Raw genomic sequence first — 23,334 nt, forward strand, 5'->3', positions numbered from 1 at the left:
TTTTTGCTTAATGTAACCTCATTTTTCGTATCTGCAACCAGAAATTCAATTTAATTAATTTTTCAACTTTTAATTATAAATAACTGCTAAATAATTAATTTTAAGCCAAAATTTGACTATTTAACTACTATTAATTCACAATTATTTAGCAGTTATCAAAATCCCCCAAATTAAACTTTGCTTGTCCCCAAGCAAACCAAGAATAAAAATAAATTTTCAAACAAGTTCTGAGTGTTCCAACACTATCAATGGCTTCAGTTCCTCCTTCTTTCAGTGGTCCCTTCCGCATCTGTCAACATCTCAAAATGAAAGCATACAACACAAGAATGGAATTAATCAGTCCTCTGGAATCTTGATCAAATTTGGCTCGCCTTACTTTCCTCACAAGGCTGGTGTTTCCCTCTGCTCACAAGTGTCTGGTTTAGTGTTTGCAATTTTACTAACAACCTGCAAGTAAGACTCCAAAGTTTTGCATTTCATCTTAAGTACAGTTATCTTTAGTTACCTTTAGGTGGATCACTAAGGACTTTATTAGCTTGTATTGGGGCTTGGCTTACAAAAAATCATGATTTTTCTTGGAAATTCAAACTTAGGATTAAGAGAGCAAAAATTTCTAATTCTTCCGAAGCCTTTTTCTTAACCCTTTCATTTTCCCACAGCACTTTTCATTTGTCACCTCTCTTGCTCTTTTGTTTCTGCCCTTTATTACATTCATTTTTTTTTTATAATTGGGCTTCCAGTTTGTGAGAGGTGTCTTACTATGTGTTGTACTACTATCTTAGCTACCTATTTTCCAAAATCCCCCAAATTAAGACCTTTATAACCCATTTTTGCTCTCTTATCATCCTAAAGGGTAGGACTATCATTTTATTGGCTCAAGGGTTAATTCAAAATAATATATAGGCTCAATCATGGGTGCAAGGGGAAAAAAAATGATGTCGGGTTGGCTTTTTGGTTAAGTAGCTAAATATAACAAACATGGCCTTGATCATATCCACCTTAAGTAACTATTCTAACAATCCAAGACTGATGCAAAACCAGGAACTTAAAAACAAGCGTTTTCTCTCACAATTAAGTTCACACACTCACCGGAATTTAAGCAAGTATACGGCGTACCAGTTATGACCTTGTTCCATCAGACTAACCTTCCCACCTTATGCTATTCATGTTCCATTTTCTGGCCTGACTTGTGCTTCCAGAACCAGTGTTTCCAAAGATTAGTGGCATCTCAAGTGTTTGAACCTTCCAGAACAAGCTCAAAAATTATGACTGCTCAAGTTTATCATGCAATTATTACTCAGAAAACACATACTGAAATACTGATATTATTACTACTACTTCTTTTTACCCAAACAGACCACATAAACGAAACATAAGAAAGAAGAAAACACCAAACATAAAAGAAAACAACAAAACATAAAAGGAAACATCAACTGCCTCCACCCAAGTCTGCCCATGGGCCCCAGTCAGCGCTGGCTAAGTCAGCAATGAGGTCTTCATCGACCGCAGGATCCTCAGCGGCTCCAGAAGGCTCTTCCCCCCTGTCAGTGGAGGGCTGGTCTCCTGGCCAGGCAACCTGCTGACGATAAGCCTCTGGAGTGATGAGCGGTGGGTCCATCTGCAGGTGTAAGGATAGCCTATGCATGTTCTCCATGATGAGCTGTTGTCCAACGTGAATGGACCTCAGCATCTGACCATGCATGCCTAGGGATGCTGAGGTGGAGGCAGGTGAAGGTCGCGGTCTCTGAGAAGAAGGTTGAGACGGAGGCTGGGTAGAAAGAGGGGCCTCTGATGCTGATGTCGAAGCTCTGGTGCGTGTGCGGCGAGTCCCTGGAAAGGTGATCGATGGATCAGCGGGGTTCCAGCAGTTCTTCTTCACGTAGGCCAAGTTGATCGCAGGGCTGAGTGACTCAAATATCAGGGTATCAGAAACCACCCCCTGAATGTCACACAGCACTGTAATCAATGCTGGGAACCCGAGCCTCAAGGTGCTGGACTAGGCAATCTGACTGATCTGCTGAGATATAAAGCTGTCCACGTCCATATCCATGCGGCTCACCAAGCCATAGATCAAGCGTGCTCTGTCAAGATTAACATCAGATGTGTGAGAAGTGGGCGCGAGATCATAATAAGAGAGGACACTCCATGTCTGAGCGAGTGTCGTCATGTCCTTCCTCAGCAGCTTCCAGGGGAGACCATCGGCATTAAGAACAAAACGCCCCCCTGGAGTACATAATGTGGCAGCGATGGTGTCAGAATCGGGGTGAGTGCTGAGGTATTTGGTCCCCGTCCTCCAAGATGACTGGGGTGTCGAGGAAGTCGTTAATCGTGTCAGCGTCAAAGTGAACGACCTGTCCTCGCACCCTGCAAAATCTGGGACTGTGGTCCTCTGGATCATATAGGTTCGAATAAAACTCTTTCACCAGAGCCACATCGATCCTCTTCTCTGGTAGTTGAGTCAGCACCTGGTCCCATCTGCACCTCCTGAATTCCTGGAGGAACTCATCAAACATACCAGGCCCAAGTTCAACATTCCTCTTCGGAAGGATGTTCCGAAGCTGAATGTTGTCTTGGTACCTATGCCAAGCGATCTCGGATGTAAAGCGGGAAAAGTCCCAGTTGGACGCTTCCCCTGGTGTGGGCACGTCACGGCGCTTGCGAGAAGTCATCTGAAAAAAAAACAAAAACAACAAAAAACAGACTGCAGTTAGTAGACATGGGGGTGCAGAAAGCAGAAAGAGGGGATGCAGTTATGAAGAAGGGGGGTGCAGAAAGCAAGGCGCGAGGCTGATGGGCCCTGAGGCCCAGCCCCACGTTTGGCGCGCCTGTCTGCTGAAGGAGGCACACGCTTAGCGCCACTAGCACACGCTTAGCGCCACTAGCACGCGCTTAGCGCGTTCGCTGAAGTTGATGAGCGCGCTTAGCGCGACCGTGCTGGCTAAGCGCGTGCTTCGTGGTGGCTCCTGTGTCTTACAGCGGCTTAGCGCGCTCCTCGTTTTGTTCTTCACATTGTTTGTTCCCGCTAAGCCTATGTGCAAGGCTTAGCGTGATGATACCTACAAATGCTACAGCACAACCAGATTCAAATCTTACCTCGTTTTTCCTGTTAATCAGCGTGAAAATCACAAGGGAATGTGAAAGTGAGAAGAGGATGCAGAGAGGAAGTGTGGAAAGTGTAAAAGCGCAGAGAAAAGAAAAAGAAATGAAGTTCTGCACTTAAAAAGCCCCCCTAAAGGCAACTGAGGGGTTGGGGAGTTTCAAAAACTCCCCAGAATTTTTGACGTGCGCGCTTAGCGCGCATGTGGCCACTAAGCGCACCAGGGAAAACGTCCCTTGGTTGCCCTTCAGATTTAAAATTCAAAATTCAAAAACTAACCTGGGCGCTTAGCGCGAGGGGCGCGCGCTAAGCGCATGGCTTCGTGCAGCCCACTTCACTTCTGCTATGGGTACCCCTCCTTTTGCTGACTGCACCTGTTGGGCCTTTGCTTTTCATACCCCCTGTTTGCTGTTTGCACCTGTTGGGCTTTTTTTTTAAATGAAAGAACTACATTTTTACAATAAATGTTGGGTTGCCTCCCAACCAGCGCTTAGTTTATTGTCTTTAGCTAGACAGTAAGCTTTCTCAAGGATCATTCAAATAGATGATGGTCGTCAATCGCTCTAGTTGTCCTCCGTTATACGGCTTTAAGCGCTGGCCATTGACGATCCATTTCTTCTCGAAGTTCTCTTCTCTAGGGTCCACCAATTCCACTGCTCCATGAGGTCTAACTTCTTTTATGATAAACGGCCCTAACCACTTGGACTTCAGCTTACCTGGGAACAACCTTAGCCTTGAGTTAAAGAGCAATACCTGCTGCCCTGGCTGGAATTCTCTCCTCTGTAGCTTCTTATCATGATATGCCTTCGTTTTTTCCTTGTAAATTCTGGACGATTCATAGGCATTCAGTCTCATCTCCTCTAACTCCTAAAGCTGTAATTTCCTCTTTTCCCCGCATGCATTGTTGTCAAAGTTAAGCAACCGGAGAGCCCAATATGCTTTGTGCTCCAGCTCCACTGGTAAATGGCATGACTTCCCATACACTAGCTAAAATGGCGATAAGCCGATGGGGGTCTTGAACGCTGTCCTATAGGCCTAGAGAGTATCATCGAGCTTCAAGGCCCAATCCTTTCTGGATGATGGAATTGTCTTCTCCAGGATTCACTTGAGCTCCCTGTTAGAGATTTCTGCTTGGCCATTCGTCTGAGGATGATAAGGTGTGGCCACCTTATGTCGGACATTATAGTGCTCCAGGACTTTCTTCAACTGATTGTTGCAGAAGTGCGTTCCTCCATCACTAATCAAGGCTCGTGGGACTCCGTAGCGGGAGAAAATGTTCTTCTTTAGAAACTTGATTACTACCCTGGCATCGTCCTTCAGCGTAGCTATAGCCTCCACCCACTTGGAGACATAATCCACTGCTACCAGGATGTAGATATTTCCATATGACGAAGGCAGAGGTCCCATGAAGTCTATGCCCCAACAGTCAAAGATTTCCACTTCCATGATGTTCTGTAAAGGCATCTCATTTCTTCGCGATATCTCCCCTGTTCTCTGGCATCTATCACAACAACGCACAAACTCGTAAGCATCTTTAAAAAGAGAGGGCCAGAAAAAACCTGATTGTAGCACTTTTGCTGCTGTTCTGTCCCCGCTGTGATGTCCGCCGTATGGTGAACTGTGACAGTGCCAAAGAATGCTTCGTGCTTCTTCCTTTGTGACACATCTTCTCAATACATTATCTGCTCCTGCTTTGAACAAATGGGGGTCATCCCACACATAGAAGCGTGCATCGTGTAGAAATTTCTTCCTCTGACTCCAAGTATACTCCTCTGGAATGACTCTCGTGGCTTTGTAGTTTGCCATGTCTACAAACCAAGGTTTGGTGGTAACCTGCAAAAGAAACTCATCAGGAAATTCATCTCTTACCTTTGGCTCTTCCTAGGTGACTTCTTCATTCTTTAACCGAGATAAGTGATCGGCTACCACATTCTCAGATCCTCTCTTATCCTTGATGACGATGTCAAACTCTTGCAATAAGAGGACCCATCTAATCAACCTTGGCTTTGAGTCTGTTTTGGCAAGCAGGTGCTTGATGACAACATGATCTGTAAAAATGGTGACCTTCGATCCTATCAAGTATGACCTGAACTTCTCCAAGGCAAAGACAACAACTAGCATTTCCTTTTCTGTGGTGGCATAATTCAACTGTGCTTCATTTAGGACCCTGCTAGCATAATAGATGGCATGAAATACCTTGTCGTGTCTCTGTCCTAGAACTGCTCCTATGGCATAATCACTGGCATCACACATTAGCTCAAAGTCTTTATTCCAGTCAGGTGCAATCATCACAAGTGCAGTAGTGAGCTTGTCCTTCAGTGTCTGAAATGCTGCTGAACATTCTTCATCAAACTTGAAGGCCACATCTTTATTCAGCAGGTTGCTTAGGGGTCTGGCAATCTTCGAGAAATCCTTGATGAATCTCTTGTAGAATCCTGCATGCCCTAAGAAACTTCTGACACCTTTAATATTCAATGGTGGTGGCAGCTTCTCTATAACGTCTATCTTTGCTTGGTCAACCTCAATCCCTCTAGCTGAGATCTTGTGGCCCAGGACTATGCCCTCTCGAACCATAAAATGACACTTCTCCCAGTTCAACACTAAGTTAGTCTTTACGCACCTCTGAAGTACCATCTCTAGGTTCCTCAAACAACTGTCAAATGAGGGTCCAAAAACCAAGAAGTCATCCATGAATACCTCGATGCTTTTCTCCACCATGTCTGAAAAAATGGCCAGCATGCACCTCTGAAATGTGGCTGGTGCATTACATAACCCGAATGGCATCCTTCTGTAAGCAAAGACGCCAAAAGGGCATGTGAAGGCCGTCTTCTCTTGGTCTCTAGGGTCCACCGCAATCTGATTATATCCCGAGTATCCATCCAAGAAACAATAGTACGTCTGCCCTACAAGTCTCTCCAGCATCTGATCCATGAAAGGTAGAGGGAAGTGGTCCTTTCGGGTGGCCTCATTCAGCTTGCGATAATCGATGCACATTCGCCAACCAGTGACAGTTCGTGTTGGTATCAAGTCGTTCTTCTCATTCCGTACTACTGTCATTCCACCTTTCTTGGGAACCACCTGTACTGGGCTTACCCAAGCGCTATCAGAGATGGGATATATGAGCCCAGCCTCCAAGAGCTTGAGTACCTCCTTTCTGACCTCTTCCTTCATTGTTGGATTTAGCCGCCTCTGGGGTTGTCGGACTGGCTTGTAATCCTTTTCCATCATTATTCTGTGCATGCAATAAGCAGGGCTAATTCCCTTGAGATCCGATATATGCCATCCAATAGCTTCCCTGTGTTTCTTGAGGATATCTACTAACCTGTTTTCTTCCTCTGTTGTGAGTGCATTGCTGATTACTACAGGCTTATCTTCCTCCAAGAACACATACTTTAGATGATCGGGCAATATCTTCAACTCTATCTTCTTCTTCTCGGACGGAACTTTCTCTTCTAGCGTCTCAAATTTGGCTTCTCCCTCAGGAATACTGTCTTGTCGATCCAAGTCTTCCAAGCAAGCCTTCAGATCTTTCTCCTCTTCACTGGTTAGACAGTCCAAAGCATTTACCATTGCTTTCTCCAGTGAAGATTGTGGTATCTCGAGAATACTGGCATCTTCCTTATCAATCTCTTATACTCTGAAACACTTCCAACCTTCATGTGGATACTTCATTGCTTTGAATTGGTCGAAGGTGATCTTCTGATTGTCAATACTCAACTCCAAGTTCCCATTCCCCATATCCACCACACAGTTGGCAGTCAGCATGAATGGTCTGCCTAAGATGAGGGGAATGTATGTGTCTTCTTCGATATCCATTATGACAAAGTCCACCGGAAAAGTAAAGTGGCGTACCTTGACTAGGACATCTTCTACCACCCCGTACGGCCTTGTAATCGAGCGGTCTGCTAGCTGAAGCGTCATCTTGGTAGGATCTATCTTCAGATTCTCAATTCTTTTACACATTGACAAGGGCATCAGATTGATACTTGCTCCTAAGTCAATGAGGGCCTTGTTCACCGTCTCCTTCCCTATGGTGCACGGGATGGTAACACTTCCGTGGTCCTTAAACTTCTTGGGTAGCTTCCTTTGTATTATAGCGCTACAGTTACCCCCTACCACAATGTTCTCATTGTCAATGTACTTCCCCTTCTTGGTGAGGATGTCCTTCATAAATTTGGAGTATAAGGGCATCTGCTGTAAGGCTTCCCCGAATGGCATAGTGATCTCCAGCCCTTTGAATATTTCCAAGAAACGCTTGAAATAACATTCCTTGTTCTTCTTGGTGGGTATCACAGGATGTGGGAGATCTTGTGATAGGGCTGGTGGTTCTTCTTTCCTGGCTTCCCGCGCTTCCTGACTCTTGGTTGTAGGTGGTGATGCCACTTTCTCCTCTTCTTCTATCCTTTCTTCTGGTGTCTCTGTCCTGTCTTCCTCTGACCAGTCTTCTTCTTCAACCTTACCTTCCTCCTGTGCTTTCTTCTGCCCTCAAGTCAGCACGACCTTGCATTCTTCCTTTGGGTTCTTCTCCGTGTTAGCTCCGAAAGTTCTAGTGGGCCGTTTGGCTTTGTCTTGTGCCAATTGGCCCATTTGAACTTCCAGATTTCGAATAGCTGCATCCGTGCTCTTTTGATGGAATCGTGTTTCCTGGATGAATTGCAGCAACAGTTCTTCTATATTGGTGGGCTTTTCTTGCTTAATGGGGCCTGGCTGGGATGCTGGTATGGCGGTTGGTATGATTGTTGATTCCTTTGCTCCTTGTACTGGTTTCCCTGATTCCTCCACCCTGAACCTTGCGTGAAGTTTCTTCCTTGATTGAATCCCGGTGGTCCGTGATTGAATCCTGCTCCCCCTTAGTGGAATCCGGATAAGTTCCCTTGGTTGTAACCCTGGAATCCGCGATTTGGTATGCCCATATAGTTTGCTTCTCGAGAAGTATCCTGTTGGCTTACACATTGTCCAGGCTCATAGGTTCCTCCGCATGTGGGGCATCCTTCTACCTGCAAAATAGAAGAGTGGGAAGAACTTACCGCTTGTAATTGTTGAGGTAATTTGCTGAGGGTTTCGGTAAGGGCTTCTATCTGTCTCGTCAACAGCTTGTTCTGTGCCAATGTCGCGTCCTACGTGCCAAGTTCCAAAAGGCTTCTTTTTGTGGGCACATAGCTACGATCACGAAGGATTGCTTGATCACTGGCCGTCATGTTCTCAATGAGCTTCATCGCTTCTTCGGGAGTCTTCAGTTTGATTTTTCCCCCTGCGGATGCGTCTAGTAGCTGTTTCGATTGAGGCCGCAAGCCATCGATGAATATGTTCAGTTGTACCAGCTCGCTGTATCCGTGTGTCGGTGTCTTTCGTAACAGCCCGTGAAAACGGTCTAGTGCTTCGCTAAGGGACTCATCCGGGAATTGATGGAAAGAAGAAATCTCCATTTTCCCTTCAGCAGTCTTTGACTCTGGGAAGTACTTCTTTAATAACTTTTCCACTACTTCTTCCCAGGTTCTTAAGTTGTTGCCTTTGAAAGAGTGCAACCATCGTTTTGCCTCTCCTGCTAGAGAAAAGGAGAAGAGGTTAAGGCGTACCGCATCTTCTGGGACTCCAACGATTTTTACGGTGTTGCATATTTCTATGTACGAGGCAAGGTGAGCATATGGATCTTCGCTTAGAAGACCATGGAAGAGGTTCCCTTGGATTAGCTGAATAAGGGAATACGGGTAGGAAATATTGGCGGCTTGTACCTCTGGTCTTGCAATGCTCGTGAAGAACTGAGGAGTGGCGGTATTGGAGAAGTCCTCTAGGGTGACTCTTCGTGCCGGTTCCCCGTCCATTTCAGCGTGATGTGGAGAAAAAGGAGGTGAGGTGTAACTGCTTCCTTCTGTGTCTTGTTCCCTTCTTCTTGCAGCGTTGTTTCGCCGACAAGTAGCTTCAATTTCTAAGTTGATAGGGACAACATCTCCATATGCAGTCCTAAGTCGCATAAAAACAAAAAGGCACTACCCGTGCAATTATGAAAGAAAGAAAGAATAGAAGTAAAGAGAAAATACTAATAGAATAAGCCAAGAAAAGAAGAGTTGGGCTTACAAACTGATATAGTATGGTAATTAAGTGCGAAAATAAAATCCCCGGCAACGGCGCCAAAAACTTGTTGAGACTTTGGCAAGTGTACCAAATCGCTATTAAGTAGTAAAACTCGGAAGTCCGAGTATCGTTTCCGCAAGGATTTTATTGCACTTTATTAAATACTTCTCAATTTGTAAGTATGAGTAAAGATAATAAAGACAGAAATAAATGCAGAAATAAGGGGTGGTTACCAAATCAAATACTTTAAAAGGAAAGACAATTAATAAAGATGTCAAGACCGGACAAACCCAATTGGCCTACGATGCATGTAAATATGATATCCATTACCAATGCATTGGTATTAGTTCTACCCACATCTGTTAATTACTTGCCCCTGATGCCTCACGTTGGCAAGCCTATTTTAACTACCTATCTCCCAAATGCATTTGCGAAGATTCAATAATTAAAATGCATTAAGGTTAAGTTCTAGATGTTGCTTAAATGCATGGGCAGTGGGTTATCATTCTATGCCTAGCAATGCTAACCCAATGATTCTTTTCTTAAGATGTTCTGTTAGGTGTTACCCTTTCCCAAGTGTATAACCCCTAAAACTAATGCATGCATTAATTCTTAAATCCTTATTAGGAAATACCCTTTCCCGAGCGAATAAAACCCAAAAGAAATTTAAAAACAAATGCAAGATAACAAGGAAAGAATTAGAACAGAAAAACCTGGAATAAATTCCCTTTGCATTGATAATTCTTGAAGCACACCGTACATCGTTGGCTTTTTAGGCCTGCCAGACCCTAGTTAGGGAATTAGCCACTCATGGGCATTGAGGGCTTACAACTGGGGGTGAAAGAAAGAATGGGGATAAAAACCAAGAATATAAAAAAAGAAGGGAGAGCTCAGGCTTGAAGTGCTGAGAACAGTGCTCTTAGACAAGGTAATGATTCCTTGGGACTGGCTCTCTATTTATAGTTGCTGAAGTGGGCTTTTGGGCCTTCATAGTCGCGCTCAGCGTGACACCTCGCGCACCTCGCGCTTAGCGCGTTCAGATCGCGCGCTCAGCGCGCCCTACAGGCTTAGCCTGTGCTTCTGTTGGATCACGCGCTGGGCGCCTAGCTGGGCTTAGCGCGCGTAACGGTTTCTGCTCCTTCGTGCTTAACGCCACGCTTAGCGCCTGCATTTGGTTGCTCGCTTAGCGCCACTGTTGGGCTGGGCCTGCTTTAAAATTCCTTCTTTCTCTTCATTTCTGTTGCCCTTTTTGCTTAATGTAACCTCATTTTTTGTATCTGCAACCAGAAATTCAATTTAATTAATTTTTTAACTTTTAATTATAAATAACTGCTAAATAATTAATTTTAAGCCAAAATTTGACTATTTAACTACTATTAATTCACAATTATTTAGTAGTTATCAGTTCCACAAGTTAATGAGTTTTATTTTATAGTCAACGTGTAAATCAAAACATATCTCATAAACAATATTTATTTTATTAATTCTATATATAAATGACATGTTATATGATTTCAAAATGGAAACAATATATTTATAGACAAAAAGATTATTAATTACCTTTATAAAAAAAATACACTCAAAATGAATTATAAAATTTAAAATTCAAATGTCCATAGCAAAATTTATCTATTTAAAACATATTAATTGGATCGTCATCCTAAAAGTGTACATTAATTACTATTTTTTTAATAATATTAACATGAAAAGATTTAATTTAAAATAATATTCAGTTTTACAGAATGTGAATTAGAGTGTCTAATATATTTTTAATATGAAAAATAATATATTTCATTCTTAATTTAAGTATAATTAATTTTGAAAATATAGTCATCTAAAAATTTGGTAAATAAAATTTGTTTTTTTCCCTAAAAATTAAGTAATTATAATTGTTGAATGGGAATTGATTTGATCCTTAAAATTCACTACTATTAATATACGTTGTTGACGTATATAAATGGTTGTTAGCTATCACCATAAATAGTGATTGCATAACCTACAATCAATCAATTGTATTAAGTTAATTAATAATTAATATGAAATGAAAATTATTGATTGATTAAATAAAATTAATAATTATTTTATTCTATAACCATACTAATTATAAAGATTTAACAATTAATTTATTAAATAAATCACCATTGATTTATAAATCAATTGTTTGTGCTGAATTGAATTAGTTTAATTAGTCTAACAATTACTTATTTAAATTAGTAGTCATCTATTTAATGATAAATATAATAATAATAATAATAATAATAATAATAATAATAATAATAATAATAATAATAATAATGATAAATCTTAATAAGAAATTAATGAATGTTTGAATCAGTTTTTTAATTTAAATTTAAATGAACAAATAATTAATTGTTTATTACTCTAGAGGATGTGGCATGTCAACCTTCCTTTTAAAAAACATTCTTTCATGTATTTACTATAGACTATAGATTATAGGTTTTCCCTTCTAATTTATAGAAATGTTGTATAAAAATGAAATATAACTAACATTTGTTTATTTATAATATGAAAGAAATTTTCAATTTTGTATATTAATACTAAAGTTTGTTTGCGTTAAATATTTACCTGTGAAATGAAAATTCAAGAATTTGTTTACTTTGAAAAAGGTTTTTTTAATTATAAAGTATTATCTTTTTTTAATTATTTATATAAAAATATTGAAAATAATAATAATTTATTTTAATTAATATCTTTCCAAATTTATGAAAATTAAAAATAAAATAAAGTAAGGATGTGTTATGTAGTTATTAATTTCATTTATTTTATTCTAAAAAAAAGTTCATTTCATTTATTTAAATGAAACTTACATATATTATTTTTTAAATAAAAGTTAGGTGATGCCAATATAAACTATGGAGTGACCTCTTGAGTTTTAGCTAAAGCTTTAACTTTACCAAATGGATCTTATGCCTTTTACCATCATGTTTTTACATGTGAGCTACCATTATAGTTAAAGTTAATTGTTTTATTTACTGGTAATAATAAATTAACATAATAGAGGGTCATCAAACACTTAGATTAATTGACGGTTGGACGTGAAATTATTTTCTCTTAATTAGAGGTCTCACGTTTGAGCCTAGGCATATACTTGTGCTAAATACTTAAATGATATACACGTAGTCTTAAAAAAATTCTCATACTCTTTAAAGCCACCTTTTTTTTTTTAATTCTTCACTTTTCACAATATGTAATAAGTTTTATATTAAATATTCAACACAATTAAAAAAATATTTTTTTTATCTTTAGTTTAATGTGGTTTTGAAAAGCAAACACATTTTTACTCCACAATAAGAAATTACATATAAATGTATTGTATTTAACTTAGATGTACAAATTTGACAAAATATTAACACATAATTACCGGTTCATGCTTATAAGAGGAAGTGTTATATTCATTAATGTAACAATGGTGTGTGCCAATATCTTATTGGTTTTATGTCATTAGAGTCTATGCAAAAAAAGTCACTCTTTCAATAGGTTAATTCATGCAAATAATAGGTTAATTCACGCAATCACATGTAGCTCTCAACTACGTTATGGTTAATTAATCGATAGCTTAATTCATGCAAATTCAATTATTAACTATAAGAACTAAAAATGATAAGTTTAAAAGCCATAGAGACAAAATGAGTAATTAAACCTTTAAATAACTAGCATTGCACAATTATAAACTTTACAAACATATGGTAAGGGAACTTTGCAAATGTCAGGACAATGATAGTTGCCCTATAAGATTGCCAAATTTATTCAAGGCATTTTTCTCCCAGTAGATGCTCTAAGCAAAAGGTAAATGGCCTTTTCATGTTTGTTACATTAAACAAGGTAACCAACCAACATTTGGCTTTGTCGTTTTCTATCATTAGTCATAAATATTACACAATTATTCTAACAATTAGCTCATGATGAAATAGAACCTTCAACTAACATACCATATGGAAGGTCCAATGAGTGGATCAAACTATAGCAAAACCCCATTAGTTGGTTAACCATAGAACCTCATAGTAAATACATATTATAGATCTATGGATATATTGTTGAAATTTTAGAGGATCTTTATAAAATGCCAATATAACCACCAGGAACATATTATATTAGATTATCAAGAAGAGTTTTAGGAATACTTGGATCCACAATGATTGATCAAACAAACGCAGCGAAATCTGAATCCGTAGGTGATTTCTGATCTATGTACTCTTCTTAAAATCTATTACGAAATGGATAACCGGCTAACAACGTAACCGGTGCCTTCATGGTTCTTTCTCAACCGGAACCTCTTTATTCCTTAATAGAACCTTCGTAACTCTTCAGATGAGAAGAAAAGAAACTATATGTGACGGCTCGGTATATTGAGAACCATAGTCTTCTTATAGCGTATTAACTTAATAGGGTTCACATTATCCCCTAATGGGTCAACACTGATATCTGCTCATTTAAGTTCATATCCTTTGATTTAGTTGTCTAACGGGTTCACTTACTTTGATTACATAAAATAAAATCCACTAAAGATAAATAGCTAATATAATTGTCTTATAATATTAACCCACATTAATTATTAGAATAGAAAATTCCAAAATATATAGGTATGCAATTATTTGATTATAATGTTATTTGATATAAGTTGGTTTCATTTTTTCTCCTTAATTTCTTCTCCTATAAACACTTAGAAGAAGTTTATCTAAACATGACCTTGGTGATGACACAAATGTACATAGATAGACATTTGTACGTAGCAGAGCTTCACAGTTAGTCATAATTGTGTTGAAACCTGCACTCTAGTGAAGTACCTGAAAATGGCTACAATCATTTCCAAGTAACATAGTTGGCAGGCTAAGAGGATAAAAGATATGCTTTTGATACTACTTGTAAGCTATTCCATATGCATGGGGGTCTATAAATGTAGCACTAGACAAGAATGTTGAGCTCAATACTTGAAAATCCAGGCCTGGATATATCGTTTCTGATTTCCCTAGAAAGGTGGCACCCATCTACAAGTGTCTATCGCAGAGGATCAAGAACTCTTTGCATAAATTTGAGAAAAGTCCCATCTATGTAATGCATGAAAACACAAAAAAAAACCCAAAATTAAGCTATTTACTAAGATTATTGGTTTCAATTTCAACATTGAGTCAGTGAATTTTAAAGTTTTGTTTACACCTTTCGCAGCTACACAATTATTAAATACACATAATGCGCACACACACACAGTTTATTTTTATTACTCAAAATTAATCATTGTTTTGCCCATAGACCTTCATCTATTTTATATTTAGGACTAATTTTGAAAAATAAAAATAAATGAGAGACTAAAAGTGATGACAAAAAAGTAATGGAAGATTGAAAGTAGTTAAAAAAAATTTAAGACTAAAAATTGGAAGCTAAAAAACTTAAGGGATTAAAAACTTAATTAACCCAAGAAAGTACCATCATAAAAGAGTTGTACATATGAAATCTCTCTATATGTATGCATGATAGATAGGTGCAATGTGAAAATTAATATATCAGAAAATTATTAAGTAGACAAGAGCGATGTTCCAATCCCATGGCTGTTTATCGTAATGTCTAATTGTTCTATTTAGTAATTTATGTGGAGATAGTATATGATGAGTATTATATTATGTAATTAAAGTTTCCATAATATTTGTAATTATTATTTGCTTGATATACAAACACTCATGGTTCTTCACCTAATAGCACAAGCTTTTGAGTAGTTGGTTCATGACATGGTATTAGTCTACAACCAAATGCTTCTACAGTTTTGTTCCTTATTGTCCTCATTCTTCGAATAAAAAGTTGAATTTCACCACTAGGTGGGTGACCTTATGCATTGACCAAACTTCAAGCCTAAAGAGCGCTTATGTGATTGAGTGTGTTAATATAAAAAACCAATATGTACCAGCACCCATCACCTAATAGTTTAAGTTTTTGAAATAGTTGGTTCATGACACTATTAATATATTATTTATAAGAAAATGACAATCATATACATACTTTCTTAGTTGTCATCTATTGTGAAATATTTATTTCATTATTTAAATTAATATCTATTTAATTAGAAAGAGATAAACAATCAAATTATAGTTATTTGCATAGCATTAAAAGCTTGTTGTATTTTTTCTATTTTTTCTATATAGTGCTAATGTCTATCTATTATCAGTCGGCATAATTGTCATTTTCAAGGAATGATTATAGTCTAGAGAATGATAAATAAGTGTCTTCAAATGTGAACCAATGCTTATTATGATTCTGATCTCCTTTTTCATGTAAAAGCATCAAAGACTTCTTTCTACTTTTTAATGCTTCGTTACAGAGTTCAACAATAGAAATATCATGTAATACTATAAAATAAGTGCTATGTCCCAACATAGTTTTTATTTTTCAAACAATAAACTGTTTTGGGATGGGAACATACTAAACTGCAACTAAAGTATATAATAATTACTCAACCTAGCTGAGACAAACACAACTAAGTAAACTCATAAACACAACAATGGATTTAGTAAATGTTCCTCTTTGGTTTTAAAGTCCTGTACGCACCAAATCCCAAGAGAAGCAAACATATTTGAACAAAAACAGTCTCTAAAAGTTTCACTACCTTTCGATGTCATATCAACATCTTTGACATAACACAAGACAAGTATTCCAACGACTACATCAACAAAAGCATCACTTAATAGTATAGTAATAACAGTTAATTATGAGTATATTTTAGAATTAAATTATATAGAAATTTATAATTTTTCTCTTCTAATTTTTTCTTTTTGAGCAAATAATTGTTAAATTAACATAATTTAAGTTTTTGTGCAGAGAATATTAAAAGTGATGGATGTATGAAGCTTAGTGAATAAAATAAAGTCTAGAAATGCAGGAATAATTAAGGAAAGAAAGCTAATTGAAGAAAGAATGGCTAATTAAGGAAGAAAGGATAATTAAGAAAAGAATGATTAATTAAAAAAATCAGACTAATTCAGAAGCCTACTAATCTGCACCTATAAAAGAAGAAAAGAGAAAAAGGAGAAGACACACATAAATTACAACAGAATACAATTCCTTATAGAAGACAAAGGTTAGAAGAAGGAGAAACAAGCAGTTAGAGTTATTCCTTCCCTCCATTCCCTTTTTTTAATCTTTTCCCCCTTTACTAAATATTCCCCTCTTGTAATTGTAAAGTCTCCATGACAATGATAGGCTAAATCCCCTTTGTTGGGAACTTGACAATCAACTACTCTTGATGTAATTTGTCTTATTATCTATTTATGAATATTACTAGGGATAGGATGATATTTATTTAACCTATTATACATCTTTATTCTTAATGTAATTTACTATTTTAACTTTGCAAAGAGATTTGAGAGAGAAAATAGATAAATTAGACTCTTTCATGCGGGGGACCAAAGTTAGAGTATATTAGTAGATGCATGTGTAAATTGGAATAATTATAAATAGAGAAAAATCATTAACATTACATCACGGAGTAGCTCTGGTAGGCTAAATTTTCAACATTTTCATCTTCTCAATTTTCTTCTATAATATTATTGAATTTTCTCAACTTTTTTGTCTTTAATTAATTAATTTTAATTTATGTTTAATTCTTTTTCTTGTTTGATTTAATTTTCAGCAATTTATTTTAGTGTTTTCTATTACCTTTTTCCAAATTTTTTTCTTAATTAAATATTCATCTATCTAAGTACAAACAAAATTTTCGTGGATACGATATTCGAACTTTCATTTTAACTTTATTACTTGGGACACATTGGTACACTTGTCAATCCATCAACATATAACGTCCCCAACCTAAACAGAGAGAATTTTAAAATTTGAAGATCAATTAACACAAGCACAATCAGACAACATTAAATTGAACAAAACAACAATCTAGTGAAAGATGGTTCTTCTAAAAGAAACATCACAGTAGAAATGCTTGTTTCAAAAATGAAGAATAACTTCAAAATCTATTGGCAAAATACATGTTCTACTAATTATTATATTGGGCCTGTGATGCACAGATACAATATGCGTAGCCACCACTACAGAGATATATCCATCCTTAAAATATATAGGATACAATATGTGCATGATACATATTTAGATTTGTAAAAAAATCATAAAACATCATAAATATATAATTACAATTCTTCAAATCCAAATTAAGAACATATACTTCTTTAAAATTATAAATCATCGTCATCATAAATTACTGCATAATTCCTACAAACAAGAATAATATCAATCTCATTCCTTTCTTGAGCATCATCCATAAAGAGAATAGCTTCCATTTCTAGTTCATCAAGAGATAAGGCTTCTATATTTCTATCTTGCACTAGGCTTTTGAAATGTCATTATGCTGACATATAATAATGATAAATATGATGTATTGTCAATGATAATACATCATCCACATTTAGCTTTTATCCGATAGGCTACAATCACCACAAGCATTGAAAGCATCTATAAATATAAACATGATGTTTTGTAACCTATAGGTTAAATTACTCAATTGATCACTATACTATTTACGAGTTTCTCAAGTAGGTTCCTAAACTAATTTTTTTTAATTGGGTCCCTACACTAAATAAATAGTGTCCTAGGATTAGTTTATGGTGGTATTAAACAACCAAAAAATGACAATTTATGGCCATTTTAAAAATCCTAGGGATTCAATTAAAAAATAAAAAAATTACTTAATCAAAGAATCAACTAAAAAAATTAGTTTAAAGACCTACTTGAAAATTACCAGATAGTTCAGGGGCCAACTGAATAATTTAGCTTAATTTATACTACTAATTAAAGGTTTTCATTTGAATAACAAGTAATGAGTCATCATTTAGACCATAACTTCTCCATGGCATAGTTTCTATTCCCATATCATACATACAACTTGTATAAACTCAAAACTTGAAGGAGGCAATCCAGCCGACACAGCCGAGGACCGAGCATGCTTTTCTATCTTCTGGTTTGGATCAATGCCAACAACCTCTACATCAGAACCAATGGCATAATAACTGAGGTTGGGACCAGTTCCAATGCCAATCTCCAAGATTCTTAGACCCTTCCCCTTCAAGTTACTGAAGATTTGAGACTTATACATCGCAACCTGACTAGGAAACACCCCAAACTTGAACTCAATGCAATAACAAAAACAAATAACCATCCAAAACAAAATGACTTGAAAAAAAAAATCCATAAAAATGAAGAATGAACAAAAAACCTCAGCTTCATAATCCTTAGCAGCCGAGTTCATAACCGAAGCATAGAACTCCTCGTACCAATCAGGTCTTGGCGGGTGAAACTTTTTAAGCAAAGCCTACAAACACAAAAATAAAAATAAATAAAAAATGAAAATTTCCAAATTATGTCATCAAAAGCATCATTTTTTGGCACGAATTTGAACTCAAAATGCAAGCTTTTCTCTTTTCTGTTATCTGGATCAGTGGCAAAAAAGTAATTAACGTAAATTTTATAAATATTTAATGAATACATTGATAATTTAAAGCCTAATATTCATATTTTTGTTCATTTTGAAAGAAGACTTAGGATAGGTTTGACAAAATTAGTTAAAAAGATAATTAAAAGCTGAAAAGTTAATTGTAAACTAAAAAATTAATTAGTAGTTAAAAGCTGAAAAATCATTGAATACATATTTAAGAACATATATTGAAATAACTGAAAAATATAAAATTACACAAAAGATAAAATAATAATTTTTTTACTTTAAATAGAAAATATTAAAAATGAAATGTAATAAATATTTAAAGACAAAAATTGAATAAATAAATAGAAAATAAAAGCTAATGTTTTAAAAAATATTTCTTGAAATAGTCTCAAAAAATACTAAAAACTACTTTAAAAATTTCGGATAGCAAAGAGTTAAATAAACTTTTCAGTTAAAACAAAAAACTAAAAGTTAATTAAAATGTTTTACCAAATACATTCTTATTTTAGATAATCAACGGTCATCTTAGAATAATGCTATTTCACATTAAAATTGTCAAATATCTCAAATGTAATAGAAACAAATCAAAATACACAATGAATTAAAATAATCCAATTCCATTGCAAATTTTTTTTGGGGGGAAGGGGAGGGTCAGAAGTTAGAACAATTGCTGGATGGGAAAAAATTACGATGAAAATTGACACTTATTTTCAACGTTTAAACAGATTTGACAAAATGTAATTGATGTTATAAAAGAAACATGTGGCAGTCACTTGATCCGACCACACACGAGTTCAAAGTATAGGAGAGGAAATCCATATAAAAGAAAAGTCATATTAATCGAATAAAATTATGAAATACAGATGCAATGCTTTTATAAAATGCAGGTGCAGCTCACTTATTATAACTCATCCAGTAGTTACAACAGCATTGTCTCTTAACTACTTCTGACTACCTATCTCAGTGGCATTTGCAAGTTTGGAACAAGAGTGTGCCCGTGTGTGAAGATGGACTATTAAAAAAACGCAATGAGAAATTGAAGCATAATTGAATAAGTGGGAATTAGAACACAGGCAATAATTAGGGAGGGGGAGGTGTTATACAAATGACACTATTGTCTTTGGTTACCTTGTGAAACAAGCACAGGGAAACGATTTGTAGTTTACTCTTGATTTTATTATAACTTCACTAGACTGTTTTATCAGTTACTCATATGCCTTGACCATAATATTATATACTGATAGTTTACAAACAGATTATTGTCAAGTTTCACACCCAATCTTATTGTAGACGATTATATTTTGAGATGTCAAATGTTACAAATGCCACAATCGTGCCTTCGCAAATGAATGAGAGATCAAGGTCTCATAGTGCAATCTTAGCACGTCATATAATCCCATACTTGCGAAGAGTTATCTAATTCATGGTTACAACTGCTTCAAAACTCCAACTTCTAGTTTTTTTAGCACAAGCAACTCTAGTCACCGTCAAAATGCAAATTATAGGTCAAATCCATTGCTACTAATGGCAGCTTTGGTCCTGAGCAGTATCACTTTTATCACCACCAACTTCTTCAGTAGCACTCTGATGCTCTGCTGATGCATCACTGTTGCAGCCATCAACTGTCAAAACAGAAAGGTATCTCAAAACGTTATTGAACTTTAACACAGATTTGAACATTTTGGAACAAAAAGACTGTATGTACCTTCATTATCATCTGCTGGAGCATAAGCTGAGCGTCTTGAACGAGCGTGCTGTTGTGTTGGCTGATTACCAGTATGGGTAAGATGCCAAGGGGGACAGAAAACAAAAAAGCAATGTCAATGATACGCATGGGAATACATCTATTGCAATGTATCGTTTACCTTAGCCATGTAATGGATCAATGGTTACTTTGGACAAATGTCACAATTATGGTGATGGTTATTCAGCCCAAAATTTTCATTAAGAAACTTCATTGCAAAATACAAGGAAAGGGATTATGGCTTCACTAACTCCCATCAAAGTTAATTGCATCAAGTGCATAGCACATTTGCAGCATTGCAAAGATGTAATCCAAACAACAAACCCAGTCTTCATAATGGTTCTGCAATTTAATCTGGGTAAATTTGGGGGTTTGAACATTGGAAACACACTTAAAAGAGGCATGGATGAAGGGGGTTAAACGAAGGGGAAATTACCTCAGTTATGCAAACCACCCCAATGCAGAAAAATAAACTCACTAATTGTTCATATAAGTAGAGAAGAAAAAATCTGCAATGCATTTCACCTGCAACTTTGGGCGGAGTGCTTCAAGTGGTCCTTTAGGCTTTTGTGCTCCTTGCTGTTTGAAAAATCAAAAAGAAAAGGGCGCGATGTCAGGCATCTAAATAAAATATACTGAAGGTAAGCTAAAAGTTTTCATAATATAATGATAAACTAATGCTTCCAAGGTCAGAAAATACCTTCCCCAAAGCCCAATCAGCAGAGTCAAAGTAAGCACGTTCATGATCCTGCAATAAAAGAATGTTCATGAAGAAAAATCAGTTTCAAAAGAACATTTCACCCAAATGTACAGATGATTGGATGACAGCTGGAAGAGAAACATTGATGAAGCAGGATCGGCTAAGATAAGAAAGTAACCTTCGATATTAGTGGAGGCTTCTTTGGTAACATCCCTCCATACTTTTTCTTAACAGCTGCTTCCTGCAAGAACAAATTTACAGCAAATGATACCAGAACATAATACCATAAGCCCATAATATGGGGTTTATCGCCAAGAATAATAAAAAAAATTGAAATAATTTTAAGAAACCCTCTATCATTAAGGCATAATGTCTTCGAGGGCTTAAAAAGTGATTTAAATAACATCAAAACCTGATTAAAATCTAATATTTTTCCCATATAAATGAAAATATAATGAAATGATACGCAAACTCAAACTCTGATTGCTCTGATAATTTGATGTACATGTAACCTAATGAAAAGATGATGAGGCAAGGATAAGATTGAAGAATACAACTTTATACTTTTCACATCTATGAACATTTACGTGAATCAAAATACACAGCAGCAGGCATACAACTAAGATAAATTTTAGCCTTTTAGGCATTATTATGATATTTTGGCTGCCAAACCCAAATTAAGAAAAAATTGTTTCAAAATTTTTATGTTTTTTAGCATCTCCACACCAATTACCCAACCAACAACATTACGTTCATCCAAGTGAAACTGGATTCGTATTCCTTAAGCAAAGTCTTGGGTTTGAGATGGGAGACAAGATCCCACTAAAGGTGATCAAACATATTCTTCGGTAGAGATTAGTCACCAACAAAGTCATTATTGTGACATGATATCCAAAAATAACCAATTACCCAAAACTAACATTCCAAAACTAAAAACTGATTCTCTCAAATGCTACCTTGTTCTTACAAAATTCATTCCACTGAATAACAAACAAACAATTACCTCCTGCTGGGATGAGGGCATGGGGTTTCCATCGCTTTTATCGTTATCCGAATCTTTCAGATCATCCGCAGATTTTTCACTGTCAACTTCGTTCCTAGGAGAATCATCACCAACCTCCTCTTCCTTCTTCAAATCCTCAACCTTAGCATCTGACATTGCTCCCTCTGCACACCAAATAATTGCAAAATTATCACTGAAGCGAAGCAGCAACAATTTTCGAAAAAACTTAACACAAATTAATACGAAACCTATTGATTTCAATCTTAATTACATGGATCAATAATCACGGTTCCAAATTAGCAACGCATCAAACGAAATCAGCATGAAAAAGTATGAGATTATTGCGAAGAGTGTGCGACGAAAGGAACAAAATATCGTAGCGTACCGTATCGCGAGAAAATTTGGATCTGATGGATGCAGAGAAGAGAAGAGAAGAAGACGTTTAACCGCCAAACTGCAACTCGAATGAAAATACCGATAGCTGCACAAGCATCTCTATTGCGTTCCCACTTTTTATATATATACCTTCATAATTTTCATTAAATATTAAAGTTTTATTTTGGTTAAATTAATTTATTGTTTCTTTAATTTATTATTTAGGTTTAATTTGTTTATTTAATTTTTTTAGAATTTAATTTGATTTTTACTTTTTAAGACACTTTAATTTGTCACAAAACATACATTTAAATGATATGATCATAGAAGGATAATTTAAATTAATTTAAAGGACGGATCAAATTAAATATATTTTAAAAGTTAAAGAGCTACAGTAAAAACTAAATCGAATCAATTTTAAAAATTAAAAAATTAAATTGAATATAAAAAAAAATAATCAAATTGAAATAAAAAAATAGACAACTAATTTAATCTTTTATTTTTTTGAATGTGTAAAATAAAAAAGTAAAATTGTGAAGTGTGAACTAACCACCATTTGTTCTGTGGCTAATTGAAATCAGATCTCTTAGACAGTGTCTTACATTTCAGTTTCGTATATAGAAAATTATAATTGATAAAATTTTAATTAAAGTTTCCAAACGAATATTAGTTTTTTTACACCAAGAATATCATTTCCAAAAATCTATAAATTAATGAAATTATATATCATAAATTTTAATATTTTTAAATATAATTATTATAAAAATTAACATAGTACATATTAATTTCATAATTATATAATAATATAATATTTTTACATTGAATCCAGTATTTGATCTAAATATTACTTTTTGAGCATTAAGTTATCGAAATATAAACATGACTAGTTTTT

General features: G+C 35.8%; 3 protein-coding genes across 3 annotated transcripts; all 3 read right to left on the reverse strand.

Moving 5' to 3' along the window:
• Positions 1–6,727: 6,727 nt before the first annotated feature.
• On the reverse strand, positions 6,728–8,050 carry LOC102666462 (uncharacterized). The gene is made up of 2 exons (XM_006573904.1): positions 7,673–8,050; positions 6,728–7,576 (listed from the first exon to the last, which is right to left on the reverse strand). The coding sequence occupies exons 1-2, from the start codon at positions 8,048–8,050 to the stop codon at positions 6,728–6,730; spliced, it is 1,227 nt and encodes a 408-aa protein (XP_006573967.1).
• A 5,464-nt stretch (positions 8,051–13,514) lies between these two features.
• Positions 13,515–19,118, reverse strand: LOC100780549 (uncharacterized). The gene is made up of 5 exons (XM_006573905.1): positions 19,110–19,118; positions 18,396–18,491; positions 18,052–18,281; positions 15,783–15,868; positions 13,515–13,612 (listed from the first exon to the last, which is right to left on the reverse strand). Exons 1-5 carry the CDS (start codon positions 19,116–19,118, stop codon positions 13,515–13,517), a joined length of 519 nt encoding a protein of 172 aa, XP_006573968.1.
• Positions 19,119–19,876: 758 nt separating this feature from the next.
• On the reverse strand, positions 19,877–22,590 carry LOC100801094 (uncharacterized). Its single transcript, XM_003517963.5, has 7 exons — positions 22,453–22,590; positions 22,068–22,231; positions 21,243–21,305; positions 21,065–21,112; positions 20,890–20,943; positions 20,326–20,386; positions 19,877–20,242 (listed from the first exon to the last, which is right to left on the reverse strand). The coding sequence occupies exons 2-7, from the start codon at positions 22,221–22,223 to the stop codon at positions 20,142–20,144; spliced, it is 483 nt and encodes a 160-aa protein (XP_003518011.1). The 5' UTR covers positions 22,224–22,231; positions 22,453–22,590; the 3' UTR covers positions 19,877–20,141.
• Positions 22,591–23,334: the final 744 nt, after the last annotated feature.

This window comes from Glycine max, chromosome 1 (assembly GCF_000004515.6).
Source record: "Glycine max cultivar Williams 82 chromosome 1, Glycine_max_v4.0, whole genome shotgun sequence".
Taxonomy (NCBI): domain Eukaryota; kingdom Viridiplantae; phylum Streptophyta; class Magnoliopsida; order Fabales; family Fabaceae; genus Glycine; species Glycine max.

Coding starts and splice junctions, on each gene's coding strand:
- LOC100801094 (XM_003517963.5), bottom strand. CDS start 22,223: ATGTCAGATGCTAAGGTTGAGGATTTGAAGAAGGAAGAGGAGGTTGGT. Junction 20,944..21,064: donor CTGATTGGGCTTTGGGGAAG/GTATTTTCTGAC, acceptor TTTTTCAAACAG/CAAGGAGCACAAAAGCCTAA. Junction 20,387..20,889: donor CACTCCGCCCAAAGTTGCAG/GTGAAATGCATT, acceptor ACTGGTAATCAG/CCAACACAACAGCACGCTCG.
- LOC102666462 (XM_006573904.1), bottom strand. CDS start 8,050: ATGTGTAAGCCAACAGGATACTTCTCGAGAAGCAAACTATATGGGCAT. Junction 7,577..7,672: donor AAGTTCAAATGGGCCAATTG/GCACAAGACAAA, acceptor ACTTGAGGGCAG/AAGAAAGCACAGGAGGAAGG.
- LOC100780549 (XM_006573905.1), bottom strand. Junction 18,282..18,395: donor CTAAGGATTATGAAGCTGAG/GTTTTTTGTTCA, acceptor TTTCCTAGTCAG/GTTGCGATGTATAAGTCTCA. Junction 15,869..18,051: donor ATACAAGTTGTATGTATGAT/ATGGGAATAGAA, acceptor AACTGTTATTAC/TATACTATTAAGTGATGCTT.